Source organism: Phycodurus eques, chromosome 2, assembly GCF_024500275.1.
Source record: "Phycodurus eques isolate BA_2022a chromosome 2, UOR_Pequ_1.1, whole genome shotgun sequence".
In the NCBI taxonomy this organism is placed as follows: domain Eukaryota; kingdom Metazoa; phylum Chordata; class Actinopteri; order Syngnathiformes; family Syngnathidae; genus Phycodurus; species Phycodurus eques.
In genome coordinates this window covers 34937172-34951230 of record NC_084526.1, presented here as the reverse complement: position 1 = coordinate 34951230, position 14059 = coordinate 34937172, and the positions used below count along the sequence as shown (strand labels likewise).

Sequence of the window (14059 nt, the reverse complement as noted above, 5' to 3'; positions counted from 1 at the left end):
TGCTCTATTATACACAAGCATTAGTGTACAGTATTGTTTAAAAGATAACATATCCATTTAGTTTTAGACATATATATATATATATATATATATATATATGAGAGGGCCAGGGTTTGAATCTCGGCTCGGGCCCTCCTGTATTGAGCTTGCATGTTCTTCCTGGGCTTGCGTAGGTTTTCCATAGGTACTCCTGCTTCCTTCCACATTCCTAAAACATCCATGTTACGTTAATTAAAGACGCAATTGTCCATATAGGTGAAAGTGAATGGTGGTTGTTGCACTGTGATTGACTGAAAAAAAGTACTTAAGTAATATGTTTTATGGCTGGGTTCTCCATGGGATACATACAACAACAAAACAACAGGCCAACACAATAACCAGAAGCTTCTGGTTGTTTAATGGTGTTTTCGCATTTTTGGCCCAATCTCACTTGGGCTCAATCATACAACCAAGGTGGAATTGATCAAACCTGTCCTGGTCACTAAACTGACAAGTTGGAAATATGTAAGTGATATTTAAGATAGAAATCTATGGCCAATAGAATTAAAGAGGTTCACAAAGCTGGCTCGATGCTCAATCAATGGCCACATCACGGCAGCTCTACCTTTAAAAAGACACGATGTGTGTTGTATTTTCAATCAGTGGGTGCTTTATGAATTGTGTTATCTCAGTTTACAAACAACATGTTTCTACTTATTTTAAATGTTTCCCCCGCCCTGCAGAGTCAAGTAGAGCTATGTGAATGCTGGGCCAGTATGCAAAATAGCTCACCAGTAATTTTCTCACATGTTGTAGAAGTGATCATTTGAAAATGTAAACACTTCCAGAGAATTATAGAAATTAAGTGTTGCGTGTTATATTTATTTGTTTGCTACCATGTTAAATTATTTTTGACATTTATTGTGAAAATAATAATCATGATCAGTGTCTTCATAAAGAGGAAAATCATTAATATCTAGTAATAACGTATAATTAAAGGTAATTTGAGCACTTATGTTCTTTCAGAAATGTGTATGTGTAAACTGGTATCTCTTGACTACCCAAGAAGAAGCTCTAAGTTACAAAAAGATAAGAAGTCACGATTAGAAGTCTTCAATTAATGTAACAAACATGTTTTTGGAATGTGAGAAGAAGCCCAGGTAACCTGAGAAAACCTACACAAGCACAGAGACAAAACGCAAACTCTATGTAGAGAAGGCCTGAGCGGAGACTTGAACTCAGTATCTCTTGACTGTGAAACTGAAGTGTGTCAAATTGAAATTGACAGTAAGGAACTTGATTTGAAGTCAAGAGTCTGAGCATAATGTCAAAACACTGCAAACAACCACTACCGAGCACACAACAATCTAACAGGTTTATGTGACATTAAAGCACAGTTTAACATCAACTTGTGCAATTTGTAGTTCAACCACTATAACACTATCTTTTTTTTTTTTTTTTTTACAGTACTTCAAAAGAAGAACCAGCCTACAGAACGATTGCAACAAGAAGAAAATTATCCATCCAGCACGCCCGAGACCCTAGTGAGGATAAGCGGTACGGAAGATGGATGGATGAATGCATATAGCTCCAATAATATAGCTCTCCCTGGAGAAAACTCCACCAGCCGTCACTGTGTAACACGGATGTTTTTGCTCGAACTTATAGTAGTAGAGTACTGTAGTGCAGTGAAACACAATCCTTCACAATGCCGGCCAGATGATTGTGAAGCCGTTAGTTTAATGTAGTAAAAAGACTGAAACTCAAGCCCTCCTCTAAAGAATAAGAGAGGTCTGTGCAATCAAGCTTGATATTTCTTTCCTTCATTTTTCCATGCATTTATTTTCTATACCACTCGTACTCATTCGGGTCGTTTTTCTTCCAGCAAATGAAACAAAAATTCTAAGACATTGACAGTAGTGATGAGCAAGGTTTTGTTCCCTGATGGGGAGACAGCTGGTTAAAATGTGTTCATAAGGATCATATCAAAGAAATCGCATGAAGAAATGTATTCATTTGGCAAATGTGTTTTTACCAAAATATGTTTACCACAGGGAGAAATACATCTGTCGTGATTCTTGTTTTCTCATTTATTTTAGCAACATATAAAAATAGTTCTGACATTTAACAAAAGGGGCGGATACGTGAATGCCGGCTTTCAATATATATATATATATATTTATATTTTTTTCTTTGCCAGACACATCTTATCTATACAACTCTATTAACTCTCTATTAACACACAGCCGTGACCAATGTTGTAGGAAGTCCAGTGTCATGTTTGAATGAAATGTTCCAACTTTTGCAGGGAAATATAAAGTCTTTGTCCTAAGGGCACAATGAGTGAGCCTGTTGGCACAGGCAGTGGCCTTTACATGGCCTTTTAATGCGTATTCTATTCACATCTGTCTTTTAGCCAAATTTGCAAGATATTTGTGAATTAGGGCATCCATAAGAAAACACAAGGATACTGATATATAGCCGCCAAGCCACATCCTCACTACACTGACAACATTAGACTTTAGCCTTCATTTTCACTTTGGCCTGTGGCAAAGCAAGCTGATTGAGGCCTTTGATGGGCATTAATACACCATGAAGAGATGGCTTTTGTTCAGAAATGGAAAGAAACATAAAATGGAAAGCGAAAGAGGAAGGAGGGAGGTCCACAAAACTGATGTTATTTCATTAACCCACCCCCCTCAACGACATTCCGAGTGACAAGAAGACTCTTTCTCTGTAATGGGCATCATTGGCTGCATGAGCGCCCAGCACAGTTTTTTAACAATTTCGTTTTTATAATACAGCAAAATGTTGACTCTTCTAATTGCACTGGGGTGTTGTATGTTAATATTATTTGTCCTTTTTTCATATAATGCTAACTCCAACTTGAAAGTTGCGCAATTGAAACGGGAAGATTTTTACATCAGTTTGTCCGTTCACATACACACATGGCAATAGCTGTTCACTTCGAGACCTCAACATCGTCATTTCCGCCACCTCCAGCTCTGCTTCCTGTTGTCTCTTCAGTGCCAGTGTCTCCAAAGCCATACATCATGGCGGGCATCACCACTGTCTTATAAAACCTTCCCCTTCATCGTAGAAGTGGAAGGTTCTGGTCCTGGAGTGGCACGGTACAGAGGGTAAGTGTACGTCCTCCAACCGGAGGGTGGCCAGTTCGTATCCCCACCCGTGCGCATGACATCGTTGTGTCTCTGGGAGGGACACTTAACTCACATTGCCTATAAATGTGGCTGGATGTTTGGTGTTAGTCAGAGGCGCAGAATGGTAGTGGTTCACTAGGGTGTGACTGTGGACTGAATGAATAATTTGTGCTCTGTCACACCTACAGCACACCTCACCGCTGTTCTGCTGCCCTCGTACATGTCCTATATTTTTCTGACATACTTCTCTGCCACTCCAGACATCCGCATGCAGTACCACAGTTCTTCTCTGGGTACTCTGTCATAGGCTTTCTCTAGATCCACAAAGACACAATGTCGCTCCTTCTGACCTTCTCTGTACTTCTCCATCAACACCCTCAAGGCAAATGATGCACATGTGCTACTCTTCCTGGGATGAAACCATACTGTTGCTCACAAAATTTAATTTCTGTCCTGAGTCTAGCCTCCACTATTCTTTCCCATAACTTGATTGTGTGTCTCGTCAACTTTATTCCTCTATAGTTCCCACAGCTCTGCACTTCACCCTTGATCTTAAAAATGGGCACCAGCACACCCTTTTCCCTCATTCCTTAGGCATCTTCTCATGCACTAGAATTCTGTTGAACAAGCTGGTCAAAAACTCTACAGCCACCTCTCCTAGATGCTTCCATACATCCACAGGTATGTCATCAGGACCAACTGCCTTTCCATTTTTCATCCTCTTTAGTGCCTTTCTTCTCCCTTACTAATCATTATTACTTCCTGGTCCACCAAAATTGCCTCTTCTACTCTTCCTTCTCTCTAATGTCCTCATTCATCAACTCCTCAAAGTATCCTTTACATCTATCGAGCACACTACTGGCACCAGTCAACACATTTCCATCTATATCCTTAATCACCCTAACCTGCTGCACATCCTTCCCGTCTCTATCACTTTGTCTGGTAAAACCTGTATAGATCACCAAGTACTTTACTGCCTGTCTCTCTGATCACCTTGGCTGTAGTGGTCCAGTCTTCTGGAAGCTCCCCCTGTCCACCGAGAGCCTGTCTCATCTCGAAAAGCCGCACAACACTCTTCCCTTCTCATCTTCCACCACATGGTTCTCTGCTCTGCCTTTGTCCTCTTAATCTTCCTCCCCACCACAAGAGTCATTTTACCACCATACTACACTGTCGAGCCGCACTCTCCCCTACCAGTACCTTACAGTCACTAATCTCCTTCACATTATATCATCTGTACAAGAAGTAATCTACCTTTGTGCTTGTAGCTCCGCTCTTGTAGGTCACCCAATGTTCCTGCCTCTTCTGGAAAAATTTGCTACATCTATATCCATCCTTTTCGCAAGGTCCAAAATAATCTACCCCTCTAAATCACTTCTTCATCACCCCTGTTTCCTTCACCACCATGTCCATTAAAATCTGCACCAATCATGACCCTCTCGCTGCCTTGGATGCCCTCAACTACTTCCTCAAGCTCCTTCCAGAAATTCTCTTTCTTTTCGAGTTCACATCTTAGCCGTTGGACATAACCACTAATTACATTAAACATAACACCCTCATCACTCCATCTAACACGCTTTTCACCTCCAGGACATTCTTAACTAAGTCTTCCTTTAAGGTAACCCATACTCTATTTTTCTTCCCAATCACACCATGGTAAAATAATTTCAGCCCTGCTCCTAAACTTCTAGTCATACTGCCTTTCCACCTGCTCTCTTGGACACACAATATACAGTATATACCTTTCTCCTAACCATCCTGTCAGCCAACTCCCTCGCTTTTCCTGTCCTAAGCCTGGTTCTGATAAACTGTTTACATATGATGTGATCTATTCCTATCTGGTGTATACATTTTCAATTTGTTTAGTGTGACATGCGCAGAGTATTACGTCATTTATCAAGCTGTAGGCCAGTCGTCTATGGAGCATTTTCATTCGATTTGGGCTTCGAACCCGATTCAAATCGGAATACAAGGCTCCATGTAAACCAGGCTATTGGCCTAACATTTAAAGTCCCGACATTCAGATTTAGGCTCTGTGCATAACAACTGTTTGGCAAAGTTTTAAGCAGGATGCCCTTCTTGACGCCACCCTCTGCATTTATCCGGGCTTGGGACCGGCCTACAGTTTGCAACTTTGCACTGACCTATGCCCCCTTAGGTGTGAATGTTGAGGCCCATTCTGATTGTCCATCCAGCCATCCATTTTCTGTACCGCTTTATCCTCACAAGGGTCGCAGGCATGTTGGAACATATCCCAGCCACCTTTGGGTGAGAGGCGGGTCACACCCCGAACTGGTCACCAGCCAATCGTAGGGCACACATAACAAACAACCATTCATGCACACATTCACACCTATGGGCAATTTAGAGTCTTCAATCAACCTACCATGCATGTTTTTGGGATGTGGGAGAAACCCGGAGTGCCTGGAGAAAACGCACGCAGACACAGGGAGAACATGCAAACTCCACACAGGCGGGGCCGGGATTTGAACCCCGGCCCTCAGAACTGCGAGGCAGATCTGCGAACCAGTCTTCCACCATGCCGCCCATTCTGATCTTATTAAAGTAATTGTCATGGGTTTGTGTTATGGTTGTTGTCTTCCCCCTATCTCGTACACACCTGCTCCTGAGAGCATCTTCCCCACCTGTGTCTCGTTTACCCTAATTACCCCATGCATTTAACCTCTTTAACCTGTCTAATTCTTTCTGGTCGCCAGTTCATTGTACCTTGTTGTCACGTTCCAGCATTCCTTGTTTCCACGTCACTGACTCATAGTAAGCCTAGACCCTGTTCTGATTATTGACCTTGCCTTTTTGCCTTACGTTTTTTGGATACTGTTGTCTTTGTGGTTTGCCTGCCTGTGTACTGACCTCTGCCCGTTTATTAAACCTCTCTTTTTGAAACTGTCCATTGAATTGGAGTTGTACGTTTTGGGTCCTGTCCTTTGTTACGTTCATGACAGAACGAAGCACAGGGTCAGCGCATCTCGAAGCAGGATGAGCAGCTTGCTGCCATCCACCTTCATCTAAAGGGACTGTCAGAGCATCAGGACACTATGATGACACAGGTGGCCTCACAGTTTGAAGTTCTGATGGTTCAGAAGAAGGAACCAGCTGGAAAAGCACCCGATGCCGCCACTGTACCACCATTTCCATGTGAATCAGTCACCGTGCCGGCACCTGCCACCTCCGCTGCTGTCTGCCCACAGCTCGCGGAGAGGTTGTCTGGAGATTCCGGGAATATTAAGCCTTCCATCACTCAGTGCGAACTCCACTTTGAGCTGCAGGCAGCTGCCTTCCACACCGAGCGGGCAACGATCTCTTTTGTCATTTCCCACCTGACTGGTCGTGCAGAGGCGTGGGCTATTGCTGAATGGAGCTGCAATTCCGCCGTGTGTCATTCTTGGGCTTCTTTCGTAAAGACTCTGGAGCAGGTTTTTCAGTATTCCACACCAGATCGTGATGCAGCTCGCTCCCTTGTCACCTTACAACAAGGCAAGTGCAGGGTGTCAGATTACGCGATTGAGTTTCACATTCTAGCAGCTGAGAATCAGTGGAATAACAGGGCACTACTCGATGCATTCTTTCATGGACTATTCCCCACCGTCAAAGATCATTTGGTCCCACTAGACCTGCCGACCGACTTGGACACTCTCATTTCTCTCGCCATAAAGATCAACAACCCATCCAACTGGGCAGGTTCCGTCTCTCCCCTTGAGGAACGTCAACGCCGGCTGAGGGAAGGGCAGTGCTTGTACTGCGGGCAGTTGGGTCATTCCGTGAGCAACTGTCTCTGGTAACAAGGGCACGGGAGCGGTGAGTCTAAATCTCATTAAGGAAGACCCTACCCATGCTCTTCCTAAAATGACACCATGCTCTCCAGATCTGTATTTATTGACTCTGGTTCTGGCGCAAATTTACTCAATTCCCTCCTCGTTAGACGGTTGCACCTTAAAACCTTTCAATTAAGACGCCACCGCAACACTTATGCTGCAGATGCAGTTTTATGGGCAAGATCACTCACCGCACCCAAACACTCACATTAACATTTCCTGATTCTCACTCAGAACGCATTAGTTGTCATGTTTTTGACCCTATGAATTATTTTAGGTAACGCTTGGTTGAAATACATACCCCCCACATTGACAGGGCATGTTATGTCATAGGACAGCAACTGCGCCCAGAACTGTTTCAACCCTCCATGTAATGTTCAGGGATATGTTTCAAATGATATTCCATAGACCCCATCTGGGGATCCTGACTTGTCTCAAGTGCCCACTTGGTACCATGACATTAAAGAAGTTTTTTCCAAAGCCAAATCCCTTCCACCCCACAGACCTTATTACTGTGCAGTTGACTTGCTGCCTGGAACCACACCTCCACGGGGGAGGTTGTTCTCTCTTTCAGGCCTGGAACACAAGGCTATGTAGGAGTATGTGGAAGAATCACTGGCAGCCGGGATCATTTGCCCATCTTCATTCCCTGCGGGAGCAGGATTTTTCTTTGTAGACAAAAAGGACAAGACCCTGCGACCCTGTATTGATTACTAAATGAAATAACAGTGAAAAACAGGTACCCTCTTCCTCTCATCTCCACCACCTTTGAGTTCCTGGAGGGAGCCAAGGTTTTCACCAAACTAGACTTAAGAAATGCGTATCATCTAGTCAGGATAAGGGAGGGGGACAAATGGAAAACAGCATTCAACACACCTATGGGACATTGTGAGTGTTTGGCGATGCCTTTTGGAATAACTAACGCTCCAGCTGTTTTCCAAACCTTTGTCAATGATGTCTTGCGTGACATGTTGAATATGTACGTTTTTGTATATTTGGACGACATTTTGATATTCTCCCTGGATGTGGAGACTCACATTATTCATGTCCGCTCTGTGTTGCAGCGGTTACTGGAGAATGAACTATATGTCAATGCTGAGAAATGTGAGTTCCACAAAGCATCTGTTTCTTTTCTGGGTTTTGTGCTGGCTCAAGGTGAAATCAAAATGGATCCTTGCAAAGTCTATGCCGTGACTAATTACCCCACTCCCACGTCATGCAAGGACCTAGAAAGTTCCTTAGGGTTTGCAAATTTCTACAGAAAGTTCATTAGAAATTTTATTCCAATAGCCTCGCCTTTGCATGATCTTACCTCGCCACACAGACCCTTTGTGTGGAACCTGCTTTGTCAGGCAGCTTTTGAGAAACTAAAATCGAGCTTTACCTCCGCTCCCGTCCTCACTTTGCCAGATCCCAAACAGCAGTTTGTTTTAGAAGTTGATGCGTCTGATGCTGGAATAGGAGCAGTGGTCTCCCAGAAATGTCTCAAGGATGGTAAGTTACATCCCTGTGCTTATCTCTCTAAAAAACTGACTCCAACTGAGAGAAATTATGACATAGGTGACAGTGAGCTGCTGGCTGTGAAAGTGGCTTTGGTGGAGTGGAGGCACTGGCTAGAAGGGGCCCAGAGCCCGTTTTTAGTATGAACAGATCACAAGAATCTTGAATATCTTAAGTCTGCTAAAAGATTAAATGCTAGGCTGGCTAGATGGGTTCTATTCTTGACGAGACTTAATTTCACATTATCCTACCGACCTGGTTCTAAAAATGGTAAGCCAGATTCTTTATCGCATATTATCTGCGAAGAGAATTCTTTGACCGACCCTAAAACCATTTTTCTCAAGTCATGCTTTATTTCTGCTTTTGTTTGGGACATTGGAACTGTGGTAAAAGAGGCTCTGAATAACGCTCTTAGCCATGAAGATTGCCCTGAAAACAGGCTTTATGTGGTCCCGACCTTAAGGGGAAGAGTTATCCAGTGGGCTCACACAACCCGGACTGTATGTCACCCAGGCATTGCCGAACGCAATCTGTGGTCGAACAGCGCTTTTCGTGGCCTAATGTTAGAAGAGATGTTATCAATTACGTCAATGCTTGCCAGGTATGCGCTGCTAACAAGCCCTCTCGTCAACGTCCTTCTGGGGAGTTGCGACCCCTGCTAATACCACAACGTCCTTGGTCAGACATTTCCTTAGAATTTGTGACAGGATTACCGGCCTCTAAAGGAAATACCACTGTTCTCACAGTTGTTGACGGGTTCTCTTAGATGGCACACTTCATTGCACTGCCGAAACTCCCCACAGCTAAAGAAACTGCCGAGTTGATGATAAACCAGGTATTCAAGTTTCATGGTTTTCCCACCAAGCATCTTCCACTTCGGGTGGAGTCCCGGAAGCTCGCTCCCAGGTTCATTGGGCCCTTCCCCATCACAAAGGTCATCAACCCTGTCACCATGAAGCTTAGGCTCCCAAGGTTGATGCGGGTCCTCCCTGCATTTCACGTCGGCCTGCTCAAGCCTGCCCGGGAGTCCCCTCTGGTCCCGCCTTCCAGGCCCCCTCCTATCACCCGTTTCGTGGACGGGGACCCCGTCTTCACGGTGAGGCTGTTGTAGTCTCGTCGGAGGGGGTTGCAATATCTGGTGGACTGGGAGGGCTACGGGCCTGAAGAATGTTCATGGGTGCCGTCTAGGTTTGCCGTTGATGACTCGCTCATTTGGGACTTCCACGTTGCGCATCCTGGGGCTCTGGGGCCGTCTGGGGCCGGCCGTTAAGCGGGGAGTACTGTCATGGGTGTGTGTTATGGTTGTTGTCTTCCCCCTGTCACATACACGCCTGCTGCTGAGAGCATTTTCCCCACCTGTGCTTCGTTTACCCTAATTACCCCATGCATTTAACCTTGTGTCTCATTCTTTCTGGTCGCCAGTTCATTGTACCTTGTTGTCATGTCCAGCATTCCTTGTTTCCACGTCACTGACTCATAGCAAGCCGAGACCCTGTTCTGATTATTGACCTTGCCTTTTTGCCTCACGTTTTTTGGATACTGTTGCATTTGCGGATTGCCTGCCTGTGTACCGACCTCTGCCCATTTATTAAACCTTCTAAATCTTTTTGAAACTGTCCATTGAATTGGAGTCGTCCATTTTGGGTCCTGTCCTTTGTTCCATTCATGACAGTAATCAATTATTTTAGTGAGGAGTTGCTCAGCATGGAGCATCTCATCATCATTTCTTCACTATCCATTGCATATGTGTGAGACAGCAAGAGCATCTGCTTTGTACAGCCCCTACACATCCCACAGATATTTAATACTAACTAAAAAATGGATTTATGCTTAACACAACAGCCATTACCTCACACTATCCTGTCCTGAAATCAACATTTCCTGCTGTTGCTATCGAGCATGATTTGTGTTATGCTATTATTTGCTAATACGCTGTCTTTATGTACCACAGCATAGCATGGATGTGCATGACACTTTGGAAGGTTATCATTGAATGTGATTTGATTTGGATTATCTTAACGTGCAACACAGATTCTCTTCACTGGATGTCCCTTCCAAGGGCATACAAGTCAACTCGCTGGCAGTTTGAAATACCACAGGATATTTTTGTATGTTGCCGAAACTAGTGTCACATGAGTGGCAGACATGAAGTGCGGGTCATCGATCCTTGATCTAATTATGTGAACAAAGAGGGGACAGATAAAAAGTACTCTGTGAATTTAATTAAAAGGCTGAAGAAAAAGAAAATAAATTATTCATTCACATGACTTCCTTCCTTCTTGAGTTCTGCTTGGTGTATAATGGAGAACAACATTGGATCAGTTGACCACCTTCCACTCACAACCAGCGAATCGTGTGCTGAGAAGGATCTCAAACACGTCTCTTCACGTGGCATTGCTTCAAAGACAACATATTTTGACTCCGACTGGACCAAAGCAGAGTTATAATTCAACAGCATTCAACTTTGTTCACACTAAATCGTAATATTTGGCTTTACTTTCTATTGTTAATAGTTAATAACTAAGTGTGTTTTACTATTCTCTCAATTTTTACACACAGGAACAGCATCCTGGCATTATACTGTTACAGTTTCATGCAAGAGTGGGTTCAGATTAGTAAAATAGTTTGGATTGGGTTCAGACTTATTCTCCATCTGCCTTTGGTGTCTCCTTGATTACTCTGAAGTCATACAGAGCAGAAATCCTTGAAGCGTTGGTGCCAAGCCCATCCTACCTCTCAAGATACACAGATCCAAAGATGAAAGTTTTTGAAGATTTGAAAAATGCTTCCCAAATGTAACCATCTCTCGTCTGCAGTCTGTGGGTGACGGCGGGATTGCTCCTTTACTGATATGATCAGTTGAAAGTATTCTGCGTCTTCATCATATTCACAGCATGCCACAGCTTGTACAACATCCAAAATGAAGGAGTTGTCCCAGCGCTTTCATTTCTTTCTCTAAGAGTTTGTTATGTGTGGCCATGGTTTTGCCTGCAGGTCCACTGGCCACCGTTAGGCGATGCTCTCCTTCTACCTGCTAGTTGTAGCACCTCAGGTGGGGAGGGTAAAGAGGACTGGAGAGGTGGTCTGGATGCCCTTTTCTTTTCGGACATATGGCACGAAGTTGGTGGTGAGGTCAATTCCTTTGTTTAAGTTTTAACAGTTTTTTTTCCCAAAGCTGCTCAGCTTCACGCATGATAAGAATGTTGAAACTTTTCTTGTTTTAGTTTGGGCTGGTGATCACCAGTAGCCCTATTAACTTGTTGTTTCTTTTGTTAATACAGATTTTGTCTTTTATGAGGTTAGGGGGACAGCACTGGATACGACAACCTGAGCTTTGAGTTGGTCCAGTTATGACCCTGTTTAATTTCCTTTTGGTTGGGGTCTCCAATCCTTTTTGTGTGTTTGTTTAAATTTACTCTTGTTTGGGCAAAAATAAAACTTGGGGCATTTGTTTTACCTCACTCCTTTTGTCTCTGATGTCCTTTATATGTTCCAGTCTCCTAACAAATCTAGGAGGCCATAACAGAGTTCTTCAGTTATATAATAACAAAAAGGCCATGTCTCAGTATTTTAACAATTTTAGAAATGTTGTTGTAAGCACTGTCTTGGAAACCAGACTATTTATTCGCCAAGTTAATAAGAACATGGTGTAGTATTCCAAGGTGAGAGAATCAAATCTTTACATCACTGTTATTCTGTACCAAATAAATGTGGATTTTAACTAACAAAAGAACCAAATTTGTGGCTATTTTAGGAAACTATTATTTGTCTCATTCCAAACACATTGGTTCTGAAATATTGGACTTTTTCCACTGGAGGATCAAAGATGAGATCATGGACCGAAAAGCAGTGGTGATGATTATTGTCATGACTTCACCAGAAGATCATAGCATTTACCAAAGCATCGAGTAAGAATCCTCTGATGGCATCCCAATAGCCCCGAGGGCGCATGTTTTTATGGTGACAAATTCTTGAATTATTTTGCATCGTAGACCGCTGGGAAGTAGGGAATATCCCGTTTGGAGTGCACAATGAATTCCTTTCAAATGTAAGAAAAAGAAAAAAAAACAGGGTCGGTCACTTTAGGGAAGTTGTCTTGCATTTACATAAAAAAGAAGACTCACTCAACTCAACTTCATTACTAGAATGCACAAAGAAAAACAACCATATCTGTAACAGTGTGGTAAATGATATCAAACAAAAAAGACAAATATAACGGTAATAATGATGATGAATAAATATAACAAATAGGTTTTTTGTGACGTAGTCTTTCTCTATCCATTTTCCATATTTATCCTATTCAGGGTGGCAGGGAGCTGGAGCCTATCCCAGCTGACTTTGGGCAAAAAGTAGACTACAGTTTGGACCAGTCGCCATTTAATGCAGGCTAAATATAAACAACCATTTACTCGCATGCACACCGTCAACTGGTTACTGTACTCACACTGCCTGCAGTCACGTGAGTTGAACCACTTTAATATCAGTGATTTACACGTAATTTTATTGTAAAATGTAATTAATTCCCCTCCATCCATTTTCTCCAGTTAGAGTGAAGTGCTAAATGTTAACTACAAGAATTTCAAAATGTCACTAGTAGTACTAGTAGGACACATTTGTCAACTAGTACACAGTTGTCACTTTTAACTTGAACAGTAGTCGTTCTACCAGTGCGCAGAAATGTAATACAGTACTGGAAGGCAGTACTGTAGTAGAAAATGTAACGAGTAAAAAATAGTCACTCTACTAATGCGCTGAGCTATTTTATTACTGAGGACAAAGAGCGTACTAGTACAGAGACCATTCAGCGTACTAGTAGGATATCAAATGTTTAAAGGGCTTGCCATATATTTGTGGATGCAGGGCCGGCTTGCCCATCGGATGGGGTTAGCAAATGCTAAGGGTGCCATGGCATCAAGGGGGCACCAAACATTGGCTAAAAATCCTTTTTTGTTTGAATTTTTTTTTGGGGTGGGGGAATTTCACCTTCAATCTAAGTGTATTAAAATGAAATGTGAATGAAATTCCTATAAACAAATACAAGAAGAGCAAGGTGAACTACTGTATGTACAGTACTTCAAAATCAGCTTACCTTCAGGCTATCTCTCTCTCGCTCCCGTTTTCCCAAATGTGTAGAGCAATGCATTCAAAGCCCCTCGGAATTAACAGCATGGAGCACAACAGAACACTTCTTGTTCTCACAAGCCCACCAACAGCAACACACAACAATAAACACACATAACAGTTTGTTCCAGTATTAAAGGGCAATAATAACATGTAAATACATTTAATATTTTATGTTAAACTCATCTTCTTTTCCTTTCAGCTTGTTCCGCTAGGGGTTGCCACAGCGTGTCATCCTTTTCCATTTAAGCCTCTACCCTGAATCCTCCTCGCTAACACCAACTGCCCTCATGTCTTCCCTCACGACATCTATCAATCTTCTCTTTGGTTTTCCTCTACCTCTCTTTTCTGGCAGCGCCATCCTCATTATCCTTCGACCAATATACTTACTATCTTTCTTCTGGACGCGTACAAACGAGCCAAGTCTGCTCTCTCTAACTTTATCTCCCAAACATCTAACCTTGG

The 14059-nt window shown here is 43.0% G+C and overlaps 1 protein-coding gene across 1 annotated transcript in view; it reads left to right on the top strand.

The window, feature by feature from the left end:
- Window positions 1-1667, top strand: part of ext2 (exostosin glycosyltransferase 2) — a 68129-nt gene extending 66462 nt beyond the window's left edge. Inside the window, exon 16 of the mRNA XM_061670474.1 lies at window positions 1447-1667. Coding sequence (XP_061526458.1) covers window positions 1447-1567 — 121 coding nt within the window. The 3' untranslated portion in view covers window positions 1568-1667. The remainder of the gene's footprint in view (window positions 1-1446) is intronic.
- The last annotated feature ends 12392 nt before the right edge of the window (window positions 1668-14059 follow it).